Source organism: Hypanus sabinus, chromosome 8, assembly GCF_030144855.1.
Source record: "Hypanus sabinus isolate sHypSab1 chromosome 8, sHypSab1.hap1, whole genome shotgun sequence".
Lineage (NCBI taxonomy): Eukaryota > Metazoa > Chordata > Chondrichthyes > Myliobatiformes > Dasyatidae > Hypanus > Hypanus sabinus.
The window spans coordinates 30,437,188-30,464,310 of NC_082713.1; the positions used below are offsets into that span (position 1 = coordinate 30,437,188).

At 39.6% G+C, this 27,123-nt stretch overlaps 1 protein-coding gene across 3 annotated transcripts in view; it reads right to left on the bottom strand.

The window, feature by feature from the left end:
- The window catches only part of atp7a (ATPase copper transporting alpha), an 89,876-nt gene that overhangs the window by 23,324 nt on the left and 39,429 nt on the right, over window positions 1-27,123 (bottom strand). For all 3 annotated transcript variants that reach the window (XM_059976908.1, XM_059976907.1, XM_059976909.1), the window contains 8 exons: window positions 26,003-26,225; window positions 24,495-24,728; window positions 19,627-19,718; window positions 19,016-19,143; window positions 16,449-16,603; window positions 8,127-8,261; window positions 4,405-4,599; window positions 2,774-2,956 (listed from right to left, as the gene is read on the bottom strand). In XM_059976908.1, coding sequence (XP_059832891.1) covers window positions 2,774-2,956; window positions 4,405-4,599; window positions 8,127-8,261; window positions 16,449-16,603; window positions 19,016-19,143; window positions 19,627-19,718; window positions 24,495-24,728; window positions 26,003-26,225 — 1,345 coding nt within the window. The remainder of the gene's footprint in view (window positions 1-2,773; window positions 2,957-4,404; window positions 4,600-8,126; window positions 8,262-16,448; window positions 16,604-19,015; window positions 19,144-19,626; window positions 19,719-24,494; window positions 24,729-26,002; window positions 26,226-27,123) is intronic.

A 27,123-nucleotide genomic window follows, 5' to 3' on the forward strand; every position in this document is an offset into this window, starting at 1 on the left:
TAGAAGACAATGGTGTGTTAATATATGTTAATGAGAGGTAGCTAAGAGATGTAGTCAGCTTTGAAGTTTGCTATTTGCTATGCATGTATCCAATTGAATGTAGAAGACAATGGTGTGGTAATGAGAGGTAGCTAAGAGATGTTTTGCTTTGAACTTGTTTGCTGTGTAACCAAAACTATGTAGTCAGCCTTGATGTAGATTATGTAGTTTGAACTTGCTATTTGCTATGCATGTACCCAATTTAGTAGGGGAATGAAATCTTAAGAATGTAGAAGACAATGGTGTGTTGGTGAGAGACGGCTGGGAGATGTGGATTGGAACATGATTAAGTCAATGGGACGTACGCGTGAAACTGGACCAGGATCTTGCTATAAAAAATGCCATGTCCGAGGATCGGTGGGCAATCAGAGGATCAGTGGGCAATCAGCGACTAGCTCAATGACTGTCTCAGCTTTGATTTGCAAATTAAAGTTTAACCCTTCTTGAAGAATCTTCTGCAGCTCCTGGTCATTTGTGAGGCACGAAAAACCACGACAGTTGTTAAATAAACTCAGCAGCATAGCAAACTAATACAATAAAAATGGTAAATAACAAATTCTCCAGTTCATTGTTGGCAACACCATGAGAGATCTGCAGTTGTTCAAATATAAAAGATCACTAGAGGGAGCGCCAGCAATTGAGCATTGCTTTCAGGGCCGTATTTCCATTTTCAGTTTCACTCTCTCCCCTGCATCTGCTCTCAAGAGACATCTTCCATTCCAGGAAACATGATCTTTTTCAGGAAACGTAGCTTCTACCCCCATCCTCATCTCCTACCCTATCTGGCACCTACACCATCCTCACACATCTCCAGGTATTCCTGGCTTAAAACTTATTTTTCTACCATAGAAACATAGAAAATAGGTGCAGGAGTAGGCCACTCGGCCCTTCGAGACTGCACCGCCATTCAGTATGATCATGGCTGATCATCCAACTCAGAACCCTGTACCTGCTTTTTCTCCATAGCCCCCGATCCCTTTAGCCACAAGGACCATATCTAACTTCCTCTTAAATATAGTCAATGAACTGGCCTCAACTGTTTCCTGTGGCAGAGAATTCCACAGATTTACCACTCTCTGTGTGAAGAAGTTTTTCCTCATCTCGGTCCTAAAAGGCTTCCCCTTTATCCTTAAACTGTGACCCCTCGTTCTGGACTTCCCCAACATCGGAAACAATCTTCCTGCATCTAGCCTGTCCAATCCCTTTAGAATTTTATACGTTTCAATAAGATCCCCCCCTCAATCTTCTAAATTCTAGTGAGTATAAGCCTAGTCGATCCAGTCTTTCTTCATATGAAAGTCCTGCCATCCCATGAATCAATCTGGTGAACCTTCTTTGTACTCCCTCAATGGCAAGAATGTCTTTCCTCAGATTAGGGGACCAAAACTGCACATAATACTCTAGGTGCGGTATCACCAAGGCCTTATACAACTGCAGTAGAACCTCCCTGCTCCTGTACTCAAATCCTTTTGCTATGAATGTCAACATACCATTTGCCTTTTTCACCGCCTGCTGTACCTGCATGCCCACCTTCAATGACTGGTGTACAATGACACCCAGGTTTCGTTGCACCTCCCCTTTTCCTAATTGGCCACCATTCAGATAATAATCTGTTCTCCTGTTCTTGCAACCAAAGTGGATAACCTCACATTTATCCACATTAAACTGTATCTGCCATGAATTTGCCCACTCACCTAACCTATCCAAGTCACCCTGCATCCTCTTAGCATCCTCCTCACAGCTAACACCGCCGCCCAGCTTCGTGTCATCCGCAAACTTGGAGATGCTGCATTTAATTCCCTCGTCTAAATCATTAATATATATTGTAAACAACTGGGGTCCCAGCACTGAGCCTTGCTAGTCACTGCCTGCCATTCTGAAAAGGTCCCGTTTACTCCCACTCTTTGCTTCCTGTCTGCCAACCAATCCTCTATCCACATCAATACCATACCCCCAATACCGTGTGTTTTAAGTTTGCACACTAATCTCCTGTGTGGGACCTTGTCAAAAGCCTTTTGAAAATCTAAATATACCACATCCACTGGCTCTCCTTTATCCACTCTACTAGTTACATCTTCAAAAAATTCTGTAAGATTCATCAGACATGATTTTCCTTTCACAAATCCATGCTGACTTTGTCCGATGATTTCACCTCTTTCCAAATGTGCTGTTATCACATCTTTGATAACCGACTCTAGCATTTTCCCCACCACCGATGTCAGACTCACCGGTTTATAATTCCCCAGTTTTTCTCTCCCTCCTTTTTTAAAAAGTGGGGTTATATTAGCCACCCTCCAATCCTCAGGAACTAATCCAAAATCTAAGGAGTTTTGAAAAATTATCACTAATGCATCCACTATTTCTTGGGCTACTTCCTTAAGCACTCTGGGATGCAGACCATCTGGCCCTGGGGATTTATCTGCCTTTAATCCCTTTAATTTACCTAACACCACTTCCCTACTAACATGTATTTCTCTCAGTTCCTCCATCTCACTAGACCCTCAGTCCCTTACTATTTCCGGAAGATTATTTATGTCCTCCTTAATGAAGACAGAACCAAAGACAGAACCAATTGTATTCAATTGGTCTGCCATGTCTTTGTTCCCTATGATCAATAAATAAATAAAATCCAGCCCTGTAATGCCATTGATAGCTTACGCTGATTGTTTTTGATTAAAAAATAAATAGCAATTTTACTGATCATTTGAAAATAAATTAGAAGGAATGATCATACCTGTTTACAGTATTTGGTTACTGCTACACCCAAAGGATGCTCACTGTTCGTTTCTGCTGTGCCAATGATGGCCAAAAGCTTCATTTCAGATATGTAGCTACTTTCTGTCAGCATCTTCAAGTTCATTACTCTGGGAGTTCCATGAGTGATTGTTCCAGTTTTATCAAAAACTACTGTGTTAATCTGGATAAAAATAGAAGTCTTATTAATTGGATGAAACATTAACATCAACACACAAAACAATCCACATAACTGAATGGAATTTCAGAATACCCAATCCAAGAATCTGATCTTGATTTTGCAAAAACAATGGAGCTGGCCAAAATATCAATTCTAAACTAGCCTACAAATTGATACAGCAAACTACTATTAACAGAACAAAGAGGTTAATGCAATCAGTACAGTGGGGAGAAATTAACATGACAAGGCCTGCTGCTGCTAAGTTAACAAATTTCACGATACATGCCAGTGATAATAAACCTGACTCTGATTCTGAGAATATGATAAAGAATTATAACCAGTTGGGATAAAGCCAAGATACAGAAAATGGGAGAAAAAAAATTGGAAGCGGTGTTGGGTTATTTCCTGGATACCAAACGGGAACCACGGTTGTTATAGTGAGGTATGTTATACATGGGGGAATTAGAGGTGTTTCAGAATGAGAGATAGACATTTAGGACTGAGATCAGGAGAAATTTCTCTTCCCTAAAAGGGCTATGATGGCTTAATCACCATTTAGTCAAGTAGATTTCTGGATATTAAGGGAAGGAAGTGAGTCAAGATTTGCTCAAGAATGTTGAATGTTGGCATTGGCTTGAGCAACTATGACCTGCTCCTAATTTTTAAGTACGGATTTTCCCTTTTGAGACACTGAGGACATTTTTTTATAAATGAACTGAATTTACTCTATGCATGAAATCAAGCATCAAATCATTACAAACCAACAATGGAATGGTATTTTTAAAAATGAAGCAAGAATACCTCTGTTGAGTTTTATTAGATTCTGGTTAGAGACCCCGTCTACTCGAAGGAGCATAAAAATTCAGACAGACTTTCCAATGTATTATCAAGAGAGGACAGCAACAGATGAAACAATCCTCTATATCCACTATCAAATCAATGCAAAAGGTTCTATGGAAATATTTCTTATGGAAACAGTTATCCTTGTTCTCGCTAATGTTACCCTTCAATAAACACTTCGAGCAGATTGCTGATCTTTTTTCCTGTGTTAATGTGATCAACCTTCAAAAAGTATTTCTGTTGGATGTAAAAATCTTGATACCTTGGAAGGGACATAAAGGGTTCCAAGAAAACGCATCTTCTCCATTATTAAAAAATGTGCGTTAGTTTTCAAAACATATTTCAAGGAAGTTCAAGTTTCACAAACTGGATGCATTGCACAAGAATTTGGCAAATCGTTCTGCATATTAAAAAACAGCTTTACACCTGTACCTCATTTACTCTTATTAATCAATTGTTGATTATGAAAATGAACAAGTGAAATTCATGGGACACTTATTTCATCTGACCAAACATGTTAGCAAATAGCAGAAAATATCAGAATCACAGAGTTCAACAGTTATAGTATGAACGAGAATTGCAAGGACTTGTCAGCCAGTTACTGCACCTACCTTGTGTGCCATCTCCAGTGGCTCCCCTCCTTTAATCAGGATCCCATTCTGTGCACCTACTCCAGTCCCCACCATTACTGCAGTGGGGGTCGCCAATCCCAACGCACAGGGGCATGCGATGCAAAGTACAGTGATAGAGGCTTGGAATGCAAAGCGTATGATCACCTCAGATTGAGCCAAGCTTTTGTTGTAACCCTATGCATGAAATAAAGCAACAAAAAAAATTCAGTCCAGATTAGAATGTATGAATCAAAATCTGGTTTATTATCAATGGCATATGTCATGAAATTTACTGTACTATGGAGGCAGTAGGACAAAAAAAAAAATTATGGTCACAATAAAAATAAATAGATAGGTAGCTAGATAAATAAATAAATAACCTGGATTTTTCTTAAAAACAGCCTGGATTAAAAATAAACTAGATTAAAAATGGCCTGAATTATAAACAACCTGAATTTTAAAAAGTTGCCTAAAAAATTGAATTTTAAAAAAGATGAATTTAGAAAAACTTAAGAATCTGAATTTAAATCAAATTTTTAAAAATCCTGAATTTTACAAAAGAAACTGAATTTAAGATCTTGAATAAAAGCAAAAGAAATAAGAGCAGAAGTAGGCCATTTGTCCTCTTGGGCTTGCTCACCTTCAACAGGATCACAGCTAATCTTTGATGACAATTATCATTTTCCTGCGCTTTACCAATATACCTTCACTTCTCTGATATCTAAGTATCTATAAATCTCATTTTGACTGATGTTATCAAGTGAACCTCTGGTCACAAAGGTAGAAAATTCCAAAAATCCACCACCCTTTTGATGAACTTTTCATTTCGCTCTTAAATTGCATATAGCTTACTATGACACCATGAACTGTAGTTCTGTCCAAAAGATTAGAGCTGAACATTTCAAAAATGAAGTTAGGAAACACTTTGAGATCCACCTGCACATGTATAAATGCGTTCTGGGAATGGAAATGTTCATCAATGGCCAATTTTAAATCTGAGACGGAGAAAGTGCTCAAGTGTTTGAAATCAGTTGAATGCATCTCCCAGTTCATTTCTGGGTTTGTCAAAGCAATGAGGCAGATGCCATAATGGATTCAGGAAAGGGAGAAATTACACAGACAAGTCAGGGTAAGTGGAGATGAACGACTCCAGAGTTCACAATGCAGTTCACGCGGCTGCAGCAGCTGAAGTTATATCATGGGGCGATGCACCACGTCTGCTACAATACGATCATGACTCTCCAGCAGTCTTGCTGGTGGCCAGGGACAGGAAGGGACATTGAGAAATTTTGTCGGACCTGTATCATTTGTGCCCAATATAACCCCAGTGGGGGAATAAAGATGCCGCTCGTAAACTAGACATGGCAGAGGGGCCCTGGGAAAACATCCAACTGAAATGCTACTGTCTAGTGATCATGGACCATTTCACCCGTGGTTACAGGCTTTCCAAACGAGGGAGTGTACTGGTAGCATAGTGACACAGATTTTAGCTCAGGAAACCCTCCCAGGTGGGGAACCCCAGCCCAGGTGGACTCGAATCAGGGAGCACATTTCACAAGGAAAGGGAGGAAATGTACAAGCTGTTGGGGATTCAACAACGATTTCATGTACTCTACCACCTCAAAGCTCGGGACAAGTAGAAAGGATGAACCCAACAATCAAAGCAGCCTCAGATAAACCTCCAACAGAGACAGGAAAGACAAGAGTTGATGTATTGACTTTGATCATAGTCTATACCTTGGAGTCTTATCAATGTATTTTTGTCATTCTAAAGATAATAAGGTAAATAGACAATTGCCAGGTATATGACGACATGTAAAAGGTCAGCCTCACCAATAAAACAAACCCAAATGTTTACCTTCCAGTTATGATATTTTAATAAACACTAATTTCTTATTAAATAACTTTACATAAAGATCAAAGATCCTTCATCGGAATAGTAAAAGAGAACAAAAACTAAATTGGCGACAATTTCTGGATTTTGTGTTTTATGTAAGATGGATGCAATTTATTTAGGTTGGTTTGAAAGATGGGTACAACTGTCTGGGGAAAAAAACAACCATCACGGTATCCAGCTATAATGTTCTAGAAAGTTCATTTAGTGGTGGGATTCCTCCTTTTGGACAAAAAGGTCACAGCATTAGTGATAAATCATTCTTCTAAGCCTCCTGTCATCATATTGGAAACTGATAGCAGACAGAGAGATTATTTCTTGTGGTTGGGGAATCCAGGGTAAGGGAGCAAAGTCTAAAATTAAGAGTCAGCTCTTTAGGTATAAAATTAGGAACTACTTCACACATAGGGTGGTAGAATTTATGATTCCCAATCAATTGCCAACCTTAAATCTTAGATTTCTGTTTCTATGTATAATCAATGTAGATGAAATTCATAAAACATTTGATACTGCTGGGAAGAACAGGCCCCCAGTCCTCGGGGTTGTATTGCTGATGGCCGTTGGCGGGGCCGTCTTAATACGCTCGGCAGAGGATGGTGCTCGGAGAAGCTGTGCCAGTGGGGATGGTCGTTGGCTTGGAGGTTCGACGGACTCGTGGTCCGCTGTGGTCAGGTCGCTTTTGGTGTGTGCTGTGTCTGCGAGGCTGAGTCAGGCGGCGCCATGGAAGTCCATAGCGGGGGTATTCCCTTCTGCCGCCGGCGTGGGATGACAAGTTTATCGGGACCCTGAGGACTTGTGGAAACTGTGTGGTGATTTCTTTTGAACTTATAGTCCTTCAACATCTTTGGACTATTTTTACTGTGCCCATAGTCTGTTTTTTTTTATCAATTATGCTATTGTTTTCACTGTTGTAACTTTGTGCAGGTCTTGTAGCTTTAGTTTTTGGAGGTCTTGTAGCTTTAGTTTTTGTTTGTCTGGTGGATTTGGAGCTCCTTTCCAGGGAACACGCTAAGATGGTAGCGCAATATTAATACGCAGCAGCCTCTCTGGACTCTGGATTGGGGATTGCCAAACGTTATGTGGATTTTCTAGTGTAGTCTGTTTTGTCATATGCTTTTGTGATATCATTCTGGAGGAACGTTGTCTCATTTTTTAACTGCATTGCATTTGTAGTTTCTAAATGACAATAAACTGAATCTGAATACAGGCCAAGAGCAAGTACTTGGAATTTGATCATTTAGCACCCACAAATTGACTAAATGGCTATTGAGGATCATGGGATTAAATAGTTTCTTCGCCCTACCTTAATAATAATGTTCCTAAGCTGTCATTTCAATATATATCATTGATGTATCTATAAAAACATAGGACTTGCGTGTGTTTGTTCAAAATTGAACAATCTAACTTTTTCCAGTATAAAAATTCAGTCCCTTGAAGTAGGGGTAAGTTAAAAGGTTGTTATTTGAAATGTTTTAGCAGCCTGGACACCTCTTTTGACTTTACTATCCGTGTTTTTCAGCGTTACATTTAATTAATTTCACAAATTAACTTTTATTTAATGTCATGCTTGTTACTGTACCAAAGACACATTGGTGAAAAACTATCACTGTGTACTAGGTCACCCAACTATACACCTGCAAGCATCTGTAGAGACTAAATGTGGTCACAGTCCCTCCAGAAACTCAGTGAACCACAATTGATATTACCGGCCAGTTAGAATCACAGTCAATACATTTCCCCACTGCCTAGTTGAACCCTGATGTGCACTATGAGAAAACCACTTCTATCCTTTTAAACATCTTATTCTTCTGCTGATGCTGATACTTACAGGAAAGTATTTTTCGACAAGTTCAAAGTCGAAAAATCCAATGATAATCCAGGCAATCAAAGCAAGAACCGAAACTCCAACAATGAATGGGACAAAGTACCCACTCAGCTTATCTGCAAACTGTTGAATGGGGGCCTGAAAAAGAAACACCACAAATTGTGAATTCTCTTGTAATTTTCATTTAGAGAAGCAAACATCTAGAAATTAATGCAATCTGGGGCAGGCACAGAAAAAAAGGAGAAAGCCATTCTACCACTTCTCATGCTGGTGGGAAAGAACTTCTGTCAGTGAAATTAATTTCACTGGAACACCTAAATATGGGACTATATTGATAGGTAAACATCAAGATAACATGAAGCATTTTCCAACATCTGTGCCTTTTTTTCATAGTTGGAAATAAGAATCCTGGCCTAATCCCAAATGCCAGCAATACTTTCTGCTGGAGGATGCGAGAGAAGAAATTAAATGTATTAAAAGGCAAATTTTTCAATTTTAGAGTAACTGATGAATTGTTTAAAGCAATTAATTTAACATGCAAATAAAACATTAATTTCATATTTCAGTTGACTCAACACCATATTTTGCTGGTACAAGAATCCACAGGAGCATCTCTCTGCCTATTTTCATCTAATGTGGAAAAGTGAGGTGGTGTGTTCAGCCCAAGAATTCAACCAAGTTATAAAGAGAAGCATTATCCCAGGAAGATTCTTTCAAATCAGAGGCTTAGAAATATGACACAAGAATGCCTCATGATACTGAAAACCTGCTGCTTTGTTCTAAACAGCAAAATTTTGCTGTATTAAATTCAACTGATAATATACAAGTCTATATTCATAGAAAAACAAATTTCTACAATTTCCATCATTATCTGAAAAGACAGTCATCCCTTCTTCCAAACTGTTTAGCCCCTTCCTAGAAAAAAAGTGGGGTAGCGGAGTTGGGAAGCTGACAAAGCAACTGTTCCACAGCTCCAGTCCTGACCTCTGGTGCTTTAAGCATGGAGTTTGCAAGTTCTTCTTGTTATTACAAGGATTTCCTCCAGGTGATTCAGTCTCTTCCCACATTCTAAAGATACACACCAGTACATTAATTGGCCACTGTAAATTGCTCCCAGTGTATAGTCAGGTGGTAGAATCTAGACAAAATTGTTAGAAATGCTTGGAAAATAAAATGGGTGTTGGAAACCACTGACTTTTTAAAATAATACTTTTTATAAGAGTTATACTTTTTAACAAACTGATGTATTTTTCACACTTATTGGCAGTAAACAGTATAGTATATAAACTAACAGTTAATCACCTTTCTCATTTGCTAAATATTAGCACATAACCCTCATGATGTAATTGTTTTAATTATATAGACCATTAATTAATTCATCACTATCTAAGGAATTGTCTTTACCTTATCTATAAAAGTGATTTTTTTCCCTAGAAGCACCATCTTTTATTTCTCTTTACTCCTTTGTCTTACACCCCTTAGCATTAATTCCCCTCTCAGCATTATTTCTCAGCTCTTTATTTAGTTTGCTTAAAATCAACTGAAATCTTGGAATTAAGACTGCTTGTTCTTCTTGACTCCTGGAAGAACCCTACGGATCAGAAAGTAAACAGAGATCTAACAATTTGGCACCTGAACATTGGACAATTACTTTGAAGAAAAAAATGGACAAATGAAAGTCAAAGTGCAGCTGGGAGGCAAGACGTTCCTATGTTCCTTAACTATCTGAGAATAAATATCTTCAGTACATCGTTTAAAGGGAGTTTATGTGAGTGATGTCTGTATTTCAGTTGTGGCGGAGTTTTCATTGTGGTACAACTAGTGTGGCGTCGGTATGAATTACAGGAAATCTGGAGCCTGATATTGAATTCACAATGGAGTTGTGATTTGTTGGACAAGAGGTCAACAGAAGTTCTAAGATCTGGATGGACGTTTGTTTGGTTGCAACCTGATAGCATAGTCACAACGAGGTTGTGAGTTTTGTGAGATTTCTGAATTCTGAAAGTGAAGAGCACTCCTTAAGATCGAAACTAATGCAATGGCCAAAGCTGAAAGAAAAAAATAGTGGAAATCTTAAGGGCTTATTTAAACTTGACACAGTTTGTAAAGAAATATGGAAGAAATATGTTATCGATACTAAGTCTGCTGAGGACCTGCTGACAAGTGCAGTTGAAGTGATACTCTGCAAAATCAAAAAGATGAGGTCGAGAACTAAAAAGACAGCTTGGTGATTTTAACAGAGCACGTATTTACTGAGATAAAGTGCTGATACTCTGAAGCGCAAATGCGCTGATTTAGAGAAAAACACATATCATGGGGGGGTTATATGGGAGGCAGGGTTTAAGGGTCGGCACAACATTGTGGGCTGAAGGGCCTGTACTGTGCTGTACTATTCTATGTTCTATACTCAAAGAGTGGTAGGAAAAGGATAATAAATCAGGAAAAAACAAATCTTTGTATTGACAGAATGGATTAAAAACAGGATGCAATTACGTCTGTACTCAAAAGCTGTGTTCGGAGTTGCAAAGTGAAATGAGACAAATCTGCGTGTCATTGGGCAGACCTTCAGTGGTCAGTGTTAACTGTGATTTCAACGTGATTGACAGGCAGCGAATACTGTCTCCAGAAACAGCGACACCTTTAGAAGTCCATGGACTGCAAATTGACGATGACAGTAACCAAAGATTCATTTATTAACCGACCATGTATCCATGTACAAATGTGAGATTTGTCTTTAGATTAGATTAGATTCAACTTTATTGTCATTGTCCTGAGTACAGATACAAAGCCAAATGAAATGCAGTTAGCATCTAACCAGAAATGCAAAGAATAGTGTTATTTACAAAATAACTGCGAATAAAAAGTAAGTACTACAGCACACAAATATAAAAGCACTGAGGCAGTACAATATGGGTGCAATACTGCTTAGCACTGTGATGTGAGGTTCAGCAGAGTCACAACCTCAGGGAAGAAGCTCTTCCTGTGCTTGCTGGTGCGGGAGCAGAGACTCCTGTAGTGTTTACTGGATGGGAGGAGAGTAAAAAGTCCATGGTTAGGGTGAGATGCATCCTTGATAATGCTTTTCACCCTGCCCAGGCAGCATTTATGGTAGATGTTCTCAATGGTGGGCAATTGGGTGCTAATAATCTGCTGGGCAGTTTTCACCACACGCTGGAGTGTTTTGCGGTCCGATACAGGACAGTTGCCATACCACACTAAGATGCAATCAGTGTGTATGCTCTCAGTGGTACAGCGGTAAAAGTCCGTCAGTATCCTGGGACAGAGGTGAGCTTTCTTGATGCTCCACAGGAAATAAAGGCGCTGTTGCGCCTTTTTGATCAGGATGGAGGAGTTCAGGGACCAGGTGAGATCCTCGGAAATGTGGACACCAAGGAATTTGAAGCTTGATACAGATAGCCACGAAATAAAGAAAGAACATGGAAGTCTTTCAGAGAGAGAGAGAGAGAGAGAGATATCAAACCCATCCCCTGCCTGCCCATACTTAAAGTAATGGCATCCTGGTCATCAACCGCCAACATCCCCTTCCCCGGCACAAAATGGAACACGAACATCGACATCCAAAAAACAACCCCTCCTCCACAGAAAAACCTAGCATCAAACTCCAAACACCCTCCCCTGCATAACAAAACGGAAAATGAAAACCATAATTTTAAAATAAGTCCACAGTCCATACACAAAATAATCAAACCCGTAAATGCAGAAGCATGGTATCATCCTGTGGTATCACCAATATTCATCGAAAGAGAGGGACGCCACATGAGGCAGAGAGGCCTATCCACTCACCACATCTGCAGCTTAATGTGAAAAAGACTAAGGTCCATGGTTCCCTTCTGAAGTTAATAGTCAGCTCCTTAGTGTGACAGACATTGAGTAAGAGGCTGTTGTTATGGCACCATACAGCCAAATTTTCAGTCTCCCTCCTATATTCTAATTCTTCACCACCTTTGATTTGGCCTATGATAGTGGTGTCGTCAGCAGACTTAATATGGTATTGGAGCTGCGCTTAGCCATGCAGTCGTAAGTTTAAAGTGAGTCGTGTAGGGACTAAGCACACAGCCTTGTTGCTGCACCAGTGCTGATGGAGAGTGTGGAGGAGATGTTGCCAATCTGGGATCCAATTGCTCAAGGAGATTTAGTTAAAAAGGTATTTTAAAAAAGACAAACTGCAGTTTAGCTGAATAACAAATTGTGTATTTAAATGAAATCTAAATTTAAGCAAATTAGACTAATCAATGTCCTTGTGTTAAAACTGTTTTGCATTTTGACAGTATATGCACCAGTGAACCCCGCTGACCACAAAGCTTGCCATTGGCCCCTCTCTTGGCCTCCATGTATGCAGCTGTGATGGTTTGGGGGAGTGTCATACACGGGCTACAGGAGGAAAGAAATGTGAAAGGGTGCCAGTCTCCAAAGCTCTGCCCAAGTGATCTTGCACTTGGGAAGAGCCCATGTCGTCCACGTGTCCTGTGACTCCAACTCCATTGCCTTCAATACCTGCCCTTTGTCCTCACGGTTCCGCACCTCTGCCTGGACCATGTCACACCTATCCCTTGCACTTGCACTCCCCCGTAGTTGGAAGTGTGCAGAGCCAAGGCCTGCCTTGCTGTCCTAGGGTTGCCGAAGATGTCGTTCAGATGCAGGAACCTCTGCCTGGTCTATGGCCAAGGTAGTAGCTAACTTATGGCATAATCTTGTTGACTCCTGCTTGATTTATTAGCTTGTTGTTGGAACCCCTCAGGGTTAACAGAACTCTACACTTTCCCATCTTGAACTCCTCCACTATCAATGACAATGGGAGCTTTAGCTGGCCTGATATTATGTAGAACCCCACTGAAGAAAAACTTGGGATGGATCCCCAGCTACCTCCACAGGTGCTTGTTGACTTCTACAGTGGTCATGGGGAACTTGTACACTGTGAAATGCCAGAACGGCCCTGGTAGAAGACCATATTGGTACAGCCATGTTTCAAATTTACCAGGGAATCTGGTTTTACTGATCTTCAATCTGCTTTACAGTATCGGTGATGTTGGTGCTGTCCGTCATTGTTGTTTTAAACTACTTTCCAAGACACTTTACTGGGTTGCCCGCTATGGGTGAGTAACTTCTCCTTGTACTTGAAGACCGAACTTACTAGTAACTGCGCTCTTTTCTAACTCCATGCATCTGGACTTACTGGCCTTGTAGATCATCTTCGCCCTGGTAGCTACATTGTCCAGGGTTTCCAATACCCATCTTTCTTGGACCTGGGTTACAGTGGTTACTGTGATGTCATCCACGAACCTCCATATTGCAGGGTGTCGGATGCTGGGCTCCAAAACTGGGCCTCAGCTTATGTCTGCTGCTGCCGCTGGTGGGAGGAGGTTCATACCCATGACGAACAAGATGGGTAGGTAGTACAGCCAGTTGGAATCCCTTTTTGGAGGTCTTGCCACTGATTGTAAAGTGGGCTGAAGTGAAGTGTAGCTTGAATCCTCATAGGTAGCTGGTGAAAATGTCTCACGTTTTACATAAAGGTCACTCTAAAATGACCAGGATGGAAAGCTGTGGAAATGCATTTGCAGATGTAACTGCAAAAAGGGCAGTGAGAGAAGGAGTAGAGAAAATCGAAGAAATGGAAGAAAACCTAATAACTGAAACCAAATTAAACACTGTCACAGACAAATATGTGAGATTTTCAAGAAATGCAAGATCAGTGCTCAGACGAAGAAAAGTGGTACTGGATGGAAAATGGTGGGTTATTGAATGACGATGGAATATGGAAATATGGCACTAGTCACAGACTGGTAGCCCCAGCTGAGTTGCTTCCTTACCTGGCAGAGCAGATATACTCCATAGGACACTTTGGAGTGCAAAAGATGGACAGCAGATTCTCCCAGTGGTGGTAAAATTCAAAGTTCAGGATGCAAGCTTGACAAACAGTTGAGAGATGTATGACATGCCAGAAAACAAACCCCGGATAAACGGAGAAGTTCCTTCAACTAAGTACTCCTGCCCCATCTGTTCTATTTTACTTACACAAATGGACTACGTTACTTTACCAAAATGTCAAGGATATTGCAAGCAATAGTTAGCAATAGTGGACAAATTTTCAAAATGGGTGGAAGCCATCACAGCAAGAAAAGCTTCTGCCACACACTCAGCTAAAATTCGGATTCAGGACTATATTCCTAGAAGGGGATTGCTGTGCTACATTGACTCTGACTGGAAATGTTTGTTAAGAATTTTGTCAATTCATGAACAAGTTCATTTTGCCTTCGGCTAGTCAGGGCACATGCTTATTTGGAAAAACACTTAAAGGACAAAAACAAATTAAAAGAAGATGGGATTCCCTTTAACAATGTTGTTTAGTTGAGACAGGAAACTGCTGCAGAACAGTTTCTAATTAATGTCAGTTGTCTGCACTTGCATAGCCATTAAACACTACACCATGGTTCAAGTGATTTTTGTTACTGAGGGTTGGCGAGAACTGAGCATTGAGACAATTCAGAACTGTTTTGCTCACTGCAATTTCAAGCATTCAGGCCTGAAGATGCCAGAAACGGCCAAGAACAAGAACGGAAAGATTTCACTACTTCAACAAGTTCTAAACTATGAAGGATAAAGGTACTCGGAATCATCTAGAATGTTACAGTGAAAGTGAAGATTTGGAGGATGCAATCGTCGATAGAATTGTATAAAGGCAGTCCGTATTCTACACTAGTGGTCTGTGCTGATTTTGTTCACTTACAGTTGATCAAAGGAACACATCCAGTGTACACAGGATGAATTCTTCTGTTGATAATACATTGTTTTATGGTACTGTAGTAACATTGATTAGTCTAATTTGCTTAAATACATTTAAATTTCATTTAAATACACAATTTGTTATTCAGCTAAACTGCAGTTTGTCTTTTTTAAAATACCTTTTTAACTAAATCTCCTTGAGCAATTGGATCCCAGATTGGCAACATCTCCTCCACACTCTCCATCAGCACTGGTGCAGCAACAAGGCTGTGTGCTTAGTCCCTACACGACTCACTTTAAACTTACGACTGCATGGCTAAGCGCAGCTCCAATATCATATTAAGTCTGCTGACGACACCACTATCATAGGCCAAATCAAAGGTGGTGAGGAGTTAGAATATGGGAGGGAGACTGAAAATCTGGCTGAATGGTGCCATAACAACAGCCTCTCACTCAATGTCTGTCACACTGTCTATTAACTTCAGAAGGGAATCAGTGGTTCATGAGCCAGTCCACATCGTAGAATCAGAGGCAGAAAGGGTCAGTAACTTTAAATTTCTCAGTCTTTCCGTTTAAGAGGACCTGTTCTGGGCCCAGCACACAAGTGCAGTGACAAAGAAAGCACGGCAGCACCTCTACTTCCTTAAGAGTTTGCAAAGATTCAGCATGGCATCTGAAACTTTGACAAACTTCTATAGATATGTGGTGGAGGGTATACTGACTGGCTGCATCACAGCCTCAGATGGAAACACCAATGCCCTTGAACAGAAAATCTTACAAAAAAGTAGCAGATAGAGCCCTGCCCATCACAAGTAAAGCCCTCCCTGCTGCTGAGCACTTCTACATGAAACGCTGTCAAAGCAAAGCAGCATTCATCGTCAGGGACCCCCAGCAACCCAGAACATGCTCTCTTCTCACAGCTGCCATCAAGAAGGTGATTCAGGAACTTCAGGACTCATACGACCAGGCTATTACCCCTCAAACATCAGGCTATTGAGCTAAAGGGGATAACTTCACTTGCTCTATTACTGAATTGTTTCTACAACCTATGGTCTTACTATGAAGGACTTCATCTCATGTTCTCTATTTATTGGTTATTTACTGATTATTATTATTTCTTTATTTTTGTATTTGCACACTGGTTGAACACCACAGTTGGTGTAGTCCTTAATTGATTCTGTTATAGTTATTATTCTATGGATTTATTGAGTATGCCCGCAAGACAATGAATCTCAGGGTAATATATGATGACATATATGTACCTTGATAATAAATTTACTTATAATTTTTTCCATGAAATTTTAGCTAACTGGGGCAACTGCTTAATTGGGCCAAAAGGCACTGGTCCTGATGTGTCCCAATTAATTGGAATCCACTATTTTTTAATTTTTCTCCACGTTGACCTTAATATGTGAGGATGCTGCCTCGTTAGGACAAAACAAAACCATGGATTTCAGTAAATGACAAAATAATCAATAAGAGAAGTTGAAAAGCAAAATCACAAAAGAGTCGACAGACAATAATTAGCATTTTTTCCCAATTCCAATAATACAGAAAAAAAAAGCAGGCACAATTCTATACCTTGGAGGTTTGTGCTTCTTCAACCAGCTTCACAATTTGGGAGAGGGTAGTTTCTGACCCAACATGAGTAGCTTCAATCAGTAAAGACCCATGCTGATTGATAGAACCTGCAATGACACTGCTTCCCAACTTCTTAGTAACTGGCATTGCTTCACCTAGTAACAACAGAAAACCAAAGTGAGACCAAAATGAAATATTAGTACTACAAACACTCAGATTGCCAAATACCAAATTCAATAGCCTTATTTAAAGATCCCCATATAACAACAACTAACTCTACAAATTTTCAGTGAAAGCCATATCCGACAGTACCCTATCCAGGAAGAACAGATTATAACTTTGTTTTACTAAGTTTCAGATCAATATGGCAGTTAGTGTATTTCAGTTAACAGAATTTAATAAATAGCTTATAAGAGGTATGAAGTATGTACCGTTGCATGATTAACAGAGATTAATTTCTCTATTTTGTCTTAATGATTCTCTGTTGATTTGCTAACTTCTAATCAAAATGGGACAAGTACACCAGTTCTACAATAGAAAGACTAAAGATGGATTTGACTTTAGTTCTTTCTATTCCACCTGACTTCCTACAGAAATTCAATAAAGTTAAAATTCTGAACACAAAACAAATTGAAGGAAATGAAAAGTATTAATTATTTGTGAAACGTAGTTTAATTCTGTTTGTAAATACTATAGACTTGCTGACATTGATGGAGGACGAGTGACCATTTAACATGGGCTCTATTTACAATACCACATCAATATTGCTCATCAGCATTTAAGAGGAGCTTGGGTAAGTATATGGACAGGAAGACTATGTCCAGGTGTGGATGAATGGGATGAGGCAGAATAACAGTTCAGCATGGGCTGAATGAGATGAAAGGCCTGTTTCAATGCTGTAGTGTTCTATAACTCTATAGATTTTCAATCCCACCATGGGACTCAATGCTGAGAAAATGAGAACAGGTCTAGATCTTCAAGAAAAGCAGGTCCTTTTAGGGGAAGAAATGCTCCTAAGATCACCTGCTGACTTCCTCAGTCATTGTTGAACGTAAGTACAAAACTTTTAAAAAACCTATTTTGAGCTGTTACTAATCATTCTACCTTTACACTCTAAATACTTAAATATTTCTATATTTCATGTCTAATTGACAAACTCCAAGTAAGTTTTCTTACTTAGAAACATAGCAAATAGGTGCAGGAGTAGGCCATTCGGCCCTTCGAGCCTGCACCGCCATTCAGTATGATCATGGCTGATCATCCAACTCAGAACCCTGTACCTGCTTTCTCTCCATACCTCCCAATCCCTTTAGCCACAAGGACCATATCTAACTTCCTCTTAAATATAGCCAATGAACCGGCCTCAACTGTTTCCTGTGGCAGAGAATTCCACAGATTCACCACTCTGTGTGAAGAATTTTTTTCCTCATCTCGGTCCTAAAAGGATTCCCCTTTATCCTTAAACTGTGACCCCTCATTCTGGACTTCCCCAACATCGGAAACAATCTTCCTGTATCTAGCCTGTCCAATCCCTTTAGAATTTTTTACGTTTCAATGAGATCCCCCCTCAATCTTCTAAATTCCAGTGAATGTGAGCCTAGTCGATCCAGTCTTTCTTCATATGAAAGTCCTGCCATCCCAGGAATCAACCTGGTGAACATTCTCTGAACTCCCTCTATGGCAAGAATGTCTTTCCTCAGATTAGGGGACCAAAACTGCACATAACATTCTAGGTGCGGTCTCACCAAGGCCTGGTACAACTGCACTAGAACCTCCCTGCTCCTGTACTCAAATCCTTTTGCTATGAATGCCAACATAACATTTGCCTTTTTCACTGCCTGCTGTACCTGCATGCCCACCTTCAATGACTGGTGTACAATGACACCCAGGTCTCGTTGCATCTCCCCTTTTCCTAATCGGCCACCGTTCAGATGATAATCTGTTTTCCTGTTCTTGTAACCAAAGTGGATAACCTCACATTTATCCACATTAAATTGCATCTGCCATGAATTTGCCCACTCACCTAACCTATCCAAGTCACCCTGCATCTTCTTGGCATCCTCCTCACAGCTAACATCACCACCCAGCTTCGTGTCATCCGCAAACTTGGAGATGCTGCATTTAATTCCCTCGTCTAAATCATTAATATATATTGTAAACAACTGGGGTCCCAGCACTGAGCCTTGCGGTACCCCACTAGTCACTGCCTGCCATTCTGAAAAGGTCCCGTTCACTCCCACTCTTTGCTTCCTGTCTGCTAACCAATTCTCTATCCACATCAATACCATACCCCCAATACCATGTGCTTTAAGTTTGCACACTAATCTCCTCTGTGGGACCTTGTCAAAAGCCTTTTGAAAATCTAAATATACTACATCCACTGGCTCTACCCTATCCACTCTACTAGTTACATCTTCAAAAAATTCTATAAGATTCGTCAGACATGTTTTTCCTTTCACAAATCCATGCTGACTTCGTCCGATAACTTCACCTCTTTCCAAATGTGCTGTTATCACATCTTTGATAACTGACTCTAGCATTTTCCCCACCACCGATGTCAGACTTACCAGTGATCAGAGATTCATCAGCCATCGAATGCCCCTCAATTACTTTACCATCCACAGGGAATTTGCCTCCCGGGACCACCTTTACAATGTCTCCTCGCTGCACCAATTCCACATCAACCTGCTCTTCACTACAGAATCATCATGGAAAAAAAATGGTAGCTATTACAATTTGTTCAAACATAGCAAGATTAAGGTTCAAGTTTAGTTTTAACTGTCACAGAGACATCGAAGCATACAGTGAAATGTGTAATTTGCATGTCTGACGATGTGTTATGGCAGCCCAGTGTCACCACACTTCCAGTGTCAATGTGGCATGCCCACAACTTATTAAATCCCAAGCTGGAATGTGGGAAGAATTTGAAGAACCAGGAGGAAACACATACAATTACGGGGAGAATGTACAAACTGTTTACAGACACTGATAGAAATTGAACTGGTGTGCTGATAGCTGGGTCATTAAAGTACTGTGCTAACTGGTAAACTATAGTGCTGCCACACAAAACAAGGAAAATAGTTCACAATGATCACGGGTAAATATAAATGCACAGCTTTATATTGTGTGGAATATTTAAGTACATGATCTACACAATTTTTTGGAAATGCGCACACACCTTAAAATGGAATGATGATCGTTTATCTTCACTATTGTTGCCTCAGTTGCCTGCAATGACATGAGCTTTGCAAGTGCTTCAGACGTCTTGCTCTGCAATAATAACAATGCAGATACATTTTATTGTTATTACCTTTGGTTTATTATTGTCACACATACAACGGCGAGAAAAAGTTTGTAAATCCTTTGCAATTACCTGGTTTTCTGTATTAGTTACTCATAAAATGTGGTCTGATCTTCATCTACATCACAACAATGGACCCGCATAACCTCCCTAAACTAATAACACACAAACAATTGTACTTCTTCTCAGCCATACTGAGTACACCATTTAATCCAGGGGTCAGCAACCTTTACCACTGAAAGAGCCACTTGGACCCGTTTCCCACAGAAAAGAAAACACTGGGAGCCGCAAAACCCGTTTGACATTTAAAATGAAATAACACTGCATACAACGTTTTTTTTGCCTTTATGCTATGTATAAACAAACTATAATGTGTTGCATTTATGAAATTGATGAACTCCTGCAGAGAAAACGAAATTACATTTCTGCATGCAACAAAAACATTTTGAACTCCGAAAAAAAGACGTTGGGTTGAAAGTTACTTTTAAGTAAAATATTCAATGTCTATTTGAGTCCTTCTTGTATTTATGAAAAACGCCGAACTTAAATTTTCCGCCAGCAGCAAACCAAAAATAACGTCAGCCAGCTGTCATCCTGAAAAATGAAAGGACTATTTCACTGAACAATGAAAAAATATGAATATAAGTAAAATAATACGCAATTAAAATATTTATCATACTTGGTTAATGGGATTTCTGCTCCTGGACCTCAGCGCACAGCGTCTGCACATCAGGGCTGTATGATGTCACCTTCATCTTTACACAGGATCGCAAGCTGTCATCTGTGAGGTTTTCAATATCACTCCATTTGTGTTTCTGAGCAAGAACGGCCTTCTGACGGGCAACATCTTCAAGGTCTGCTGTCAAGCGTCTAAACTTGGACACCCATATGTCTTTGTCGGCTATGTCGGCCAGTTCCATCTCAAGATCAGGTTGACTCACACCTGCCAATGCAGTCGTATTCAGTAGGGAAGGATCGATGCTTAAGGGAGTGACCGGGAAGGATAATGTGTTTTTTTCCTCTCTGAACTCACAGAAGCGTTTCCCAAACGATGTTTGCATTGCGATGATTGCAGAATGTAAATACTCCGAAATTATCATGTCGTGACCTTGTTTGAACTCTCTCAAATTGGGGAAGTGAGACAAAGTGCCTTTCTGTAAATCTCTGGCAAGCACTGTCAACTTGCGCTCGAATGCCAAAACATCCTCCAACATGTGCAGGGCTGTACGTCCTTTCCCCTGAAGAGCTGTGTTCAGCGTGTTCAGGTGCGCTGTCATGTCTACCATGAAGTGTAGCTTTTCCAGCCACTCTGGCTGTTCCAGCTCAGGAAAGGTGAGCCCTTTGCTGCCCAGGAAAGTTTTCACTTCTTCCAGACACGCGACAAAGCGTTTCAGCACCTTCCGTCTGGACAGCAAGCGATAAAAACACGTTGTAGCGGTGTCAGTAAACTGCAGTCAAAGATAGCTTTATTCGAACTAAACAGCCTTGCTTTTAAGCCTCCCTCAACCCAGCCCCCATGGACGCAGATGCTGCAAAAGACGCGTACTCACAAACCCCCGTAGGCTATCTCCCTTAGCCGGAATGCTGGCTAATTGTGAGCCGTTTCGGATGTGGCAGGAAATGTGTTGCTACACTTAGGTTGTACAAGATCACCATAATTACATTTCAAAAGCTAACAAACTAACATAAAATACATTTTAATTAAATACTGACCAATTATTTCCCAAAGCCACAGGGAGCCGCAGCACAGAGGTGAAAGAGCCACAAATGGCTCGGGAGCCGCAGGTTGCCGACCCCCGATTTAATCAATCACAATCTAGGTTGGAAAAGGTTTGTGAACCTCGGGTAATGCCTCCTACAAAAGCTATTTGGAGTTAAGTCAAGGAGGTGGGAAAAAACCCCAAGGGTATCTCACATACTGTTCAGACAGATCAAATCATTTTGCAGCACATTGAGGTAGAACAAGGTGAAGCAATAACAAAGTAGAGTAAAGTGTAAAAGTCACAGATAAAAGTACAGAAGAACAATAAAGTGCAAGATCATAATGGGGTAAATTTTAAGGTTAAATGTCCATTTTATCATACAATAGGTTCATTCAAGAGTTTGATTACAGCTGGATAGAGGTTGCCCTTGAGCCTAGTGGTATGTGCTTTCAGGCTTTTCTATCTTCTGCCCAATAAATTAAAAGTCTCTATGAATTGGGAATGTTATAATTATTAATGATTTGCAGTATTGTCAATCAGGAAGTGGTTGCATAACCAAAACTAGACTAACTTTACCCAGTGAAGCAAGAAATACTCTGATAACCTTACAATTCAGCCAATATTAATGCAATTGGACAGCTGAACAAGACAGGATGTCCAAAAATTCTCAAGATATTTTACTTAAATTCAAGCTTCATCTGTTTAAAATAATTTTGTTTACAGTGGAATTAAAATTACAAATCACTATGATCAAGTTTTCTGCAAATAATGACAAGAGCATAAACTATTTTAGTCAACTATAGTCTGAACTTAATATATTTATATATTTTCACAAGATTAAAACATTGAAAATATCAAAGAACAAAAAGATCTTGCTCTTTGGATCATGTGTTTCTTATTGTATATCAGATATTTTGCAGTAAATTCACTATAAGCCAGTCAAAATAGAATAACCAGCTAATAATGCTATTTATCAGGTGTTCCAAAGACCATGCAAGGTTTAGTAAGTGGGCATGTGGCACACAATCATAGATTAGATTAAGACAAACATACCCACTTAAATTTAATTGTGTTGCTAGTTAATCATTAGACATTTTATCTCAATCTCAAAATTAAAAAGAGAATGTGCACAGTAAACAAAATGTTTGTGGGTGGATTGCAATAGAATCATATTGTTGGAATACAGGGAGTGGCTCTGAAGCAATGGATGAATTTCATATCTCTCTCTCTGTTCCACTATTAAGCTGCTGTGTCAGAAGGTGTGGCAGAGTTATTGCAGGTATAGAAACTTCTTGCATTATTTGAAGGAGAAGGCCTAATTTCAAAAATAAAATTTGTTTTGACTGGAGTTTTGAATGCAGTTTGACTTACAAAGAAATTTATTTCAGTTTGTTTCACAGATCATGTAGAATTAGTGACCTTGGATTAATCTACTCATTTATTCTTTTGTGTGAAATTGCACACAAGGGCATCTTATACCCAAAGACAGATTAATTTAGAAGTTGGAACCACACAGGGGGACCTTCACAGCTGAGTGAAAGTCATTTCTGGACAGCTACATTTTCTGAAACTCTGAACACAAACTCGTAAAATTCTTTGTCTGCCAAGAGAAACACTGAATGAGAAGGTCTTACAATTCAATGGCTAAGTCAGACTGTCTGATCATGGCTGTAATAGTGACAAGAGCATTTGGTCATTAAGTTTAGAGGCCTGGATTAACAGTCCAAACCAAAACTGAAATCCTACATTTAAATTCACTTAATAATCTGGCATTTAAAAGAAAGCTAATCATTCATAAGGATGGCCAAAATAACTGCCAGATTATTGTAAAAATCTATTTATTTTTCAAATTTACCATCTTTGTCCAGTCAGTCCTATACATGAGTCCAAACCCAACAATGTGGTATAAGCCCTCTAAAATAACTTAGCTGCACCATTATCTTCACTGAAACAGAAAAAAAAACAAAAAAACAACTAGACTAGTTGACCTGAGAATCAAATTTGAACTCAGCAATGCCACAGACTAGTCAAATATACAAAGTCCTTCTCACAAGCATCTAGGGGCTACAGTCTAATTGGGAAAGGTCAGGCAATAGCCAGACATAAGTTCTAATGACACCTAATATCATTTATCACGTCTCAGCTTGCTTCTCCCCTCCCCCACCCACCTGGCTTCACCTATCACCTTCTAGCTTATACTCTGTCCCCTCTCCCAACCACCTTATTCTGGCTTTTCTTCCCCCTAATTCCTTTCCAGTCCTGATGAAGGGTCATGACCCAAAACATTGATTGTTTCTTCATTTCCAGAGACGTTGTCTGACGTAGTTAGTTCCTCTAGCATTTTGTAAGTGTTACTCCGAATTTCCAGGATTTGTAGAATCTCTTGTGTTTATGAGCTCTTATGATTCTACTCACAGTCAAACCATAGAGGCGTGCCCAACTTTTGTACTGTATGTTGTATTCAGTCAGCAGAACAACACCAGACATGCAGTACTGTGGTACAGCTAGAACCCTGGGAGCCCTCAACACTAGCTTCACACCCCAAACAGTCCAATGACATCAGGCCAAATTTGGACAAGGAAATCTTCTCCTGATACCACTTCTTTATGCTAATTATTCAGTGCCCGTCAATGATAAACAGCATTTGGAAAGAGCACAGAATGCCCTCTGACCAGGGGACTTGAGCTTTCAACAAGACATAGATCAGTAGCGCCACCAATGAGAAAATTTGCCAGGTCCTAATGGATATATCCACATCACTGGATCTCCAGTAAGCGTTAAATGAATCAACACGTGTGATGAGCCTACTTGAGCTCATCCTCAGGTTCTCCATTGTAGAAATCCTCCCTCACTCTATCGCGAGTATCAAGCCAGGGACCAATATCAAGGAGTCATGGAGTCATTCTGCAAGGAAATAGGCCCCTCAACTCACTGACCATCAAGATGGTACTGCGCAGAGATATCAAAAACACAATCGGTAGTTTCAAAACAAAGGAAAATGACTAAGAATAAAAATGAAATTGCAGTCACAACTTTGCTTACCTTAGCAATGTGCTCAAGCCATCGTCCCAAACCAATGAAGACAAACAGCATAGGCGGTGTATCAAAGAAGGTAACTGGATTTACTTTGGCCTTCTCCATCATGGCAACAGCCAGTACAACACAGGAGTACAAGAAAGCAACCGTTGTGGCAAGAACTATCAGTACATCCATGTTGGCAGTTTTGTGTTTCAGTGCCTTGTATGCATGGATATAAAAGTACCAGCCTCCTATAAACTGAAAGAACCAAAAATAACTTTAAAATGCTGCAAGAACAAAACATATTCAACATTCTCAGCTAGTACCAAGTCCCACAAAGAGAAGTGTGTGACAATCATAACATTCATTTTTAGGTTTTGAGGAAGCAGTAAAAGTGATGCTAGAATATTCAGGAGCATTCCCAAATTCTTCAGAATTGTACCACTGATCTTGTACACAAAAGCTGAAAAGACAGCTGTGACCAACATTGATGTTTATTCCAAAAAGCAATATTGCTGACAGTGCCTACTTCATGTAGTGGACATAAAGCTATAGCTGTGCACCATATCAGGTAAGCAAAGCAATACTGGGCCATGGCAGACACCAGATTAATGGTCATCCTCTCACCCAACAGTTCTAAGATATTTGCCTTTGCATTTTCCAAATTTAGCGTCAGTGGAAACAATACACATGTGCAGTCTGCAAAAGGAAGATTATGGTTTTAAAAATGCAAAATATAGAAAGGAAATAATTATAAAAGGAATGCTTCCTTTTGACAATTAAATCAAAGAATTAGAAAGTTTAGATTTAGTCTAGAGTTTCTACAACCATTCTAACACGCCTTGACTGATGAATGGTGAAGACAGAGACGACCACCCCACACACATAAAAAAAATCAAATTTTCACCAGTGCTTGCTATTCAATGTTGCCACAGGAAAACTTGTGTTTGGAAACAAGACCGGGCTCAGCCTTCGTAATCATTTGGATTAGATCACATTTAGATTCTTGGTCTGTAGCACACAGTTTTGCCTTGCATTATCTTTTATTTAACCTTTTGTCTTCTATTCTATATAACCAACCCTTTTGTATTTTCATTCTTGTCCTCTTTTCCCTGCCTCGGTACACAGTTAAAAGAGTTACATTTTCCTCCCAACTTCTAACAAAAGACCATTGATTTAAGACTTCAACTGTCCCCACAAGCACTCCCCATTCTCCACCAGTATGTTGATTTCTAGTTAGATAAAAGTTGTGGCTGTTACACATTGATGTTAAAGCTAGCCCAAGCTCAAACGTTCCGGTGTGTACAAGACTAACAAGGAAACCAAACTTTTTACAAAGAATTAAACAACTTCAGACAAGGAAGGTGTAAAATAAAAAGCAACAAGTTTCACATACTCAGTTTTAAATTGGCTATTGATGGTGCTATCCGAATTACACAAGAAGTTGAGCTGTATGACTCCTTTCCATAGTCTATGCAGTCTAAGCAGTAAAAACTAAATTCAGCACACCTCTGTTAGACAAGAATACACACCTGAACTGGAAGACAGAGAATGAAGGACAGCAAATTCATAATGGAGAGCCCTGGAAGGAGCTGCTGTTCCAGAAACATCGAGGCATGGTGTTCTTCAAACTCATCAGTAGTTGAGCCATTCTGATGGCCCTTGTAGAATGCATGATCTGCAACAATCATGTAAATCATCATGACCATCACAGGAATGCAGAAAAACAAACTGATGAGAAATGACCTCTTCCATCTGCAGGGGGGTGGGGAGGGAGAGAGAAATCACAATGAAAACATCGATCACTAGCAGATGTTAACAAGTTAAAATATACACAGCCTTTAAAAGAGAAAAGGAAAACAGTTGTGAAGAATTTGGTGAAATGTCCTAATTTAGTGACAAGGACATGATCAAGTCAAGTTACTTTTATTGTCATTTTAACCATAACTGCTGGTACAGTACATAGTAAAAATGAGAATGTTTTTTCACTAACATACAATCAATTTTAATGACTACATTCAAAGAAAAGTTAATTTCAATCCAATTTTCACAATATCCTTCCTTCAATTTCACTTTATTGATTTCTAAAGACATATGATTGGTTAGAATTGCAGTGCTGCTATGTTGCAAGTTAATACTGATTGATTTTTAAATCACAAGGAAAACAGGTACAACTGATTTGGTGCAGCACAAGTGATTACTTAGCATCTCGCCTAGACTGTTCACCTCGATACAATAGTATTTAGTAACCATGGTGGGGAAAATATTCCTGTTTAATTGATCTCAAGAGGTTCTAAGTAAGAAAGAAAATGTCTAATATGTTTTTTTTCTGTTAGTATATAGCTGGTGCATGAGAGAATAGATTGGAAGTAGTGGTATGTTCCTTGTGTGAGATGTGGGAAATTTGGGAGACCTCCAATCTCCCTGTTAACTACTTCTGCACGAAGTGCATCAAGCTGCAGCTCCTTAAACACTATGTTAAGGAACTGGAGCTGCAACTGGATGACTGTTGGATCGTGAAGCTTTTAAAATCCAACAAAAGGCAACTAAAAAAGCCATAAAGAGAGAAAAGATGAAATATGAAGATAAGGTACCCAATAATATAAAAAATGCAAACATAAATATGCAAAAATATTTTTTCAGCTATATAAAG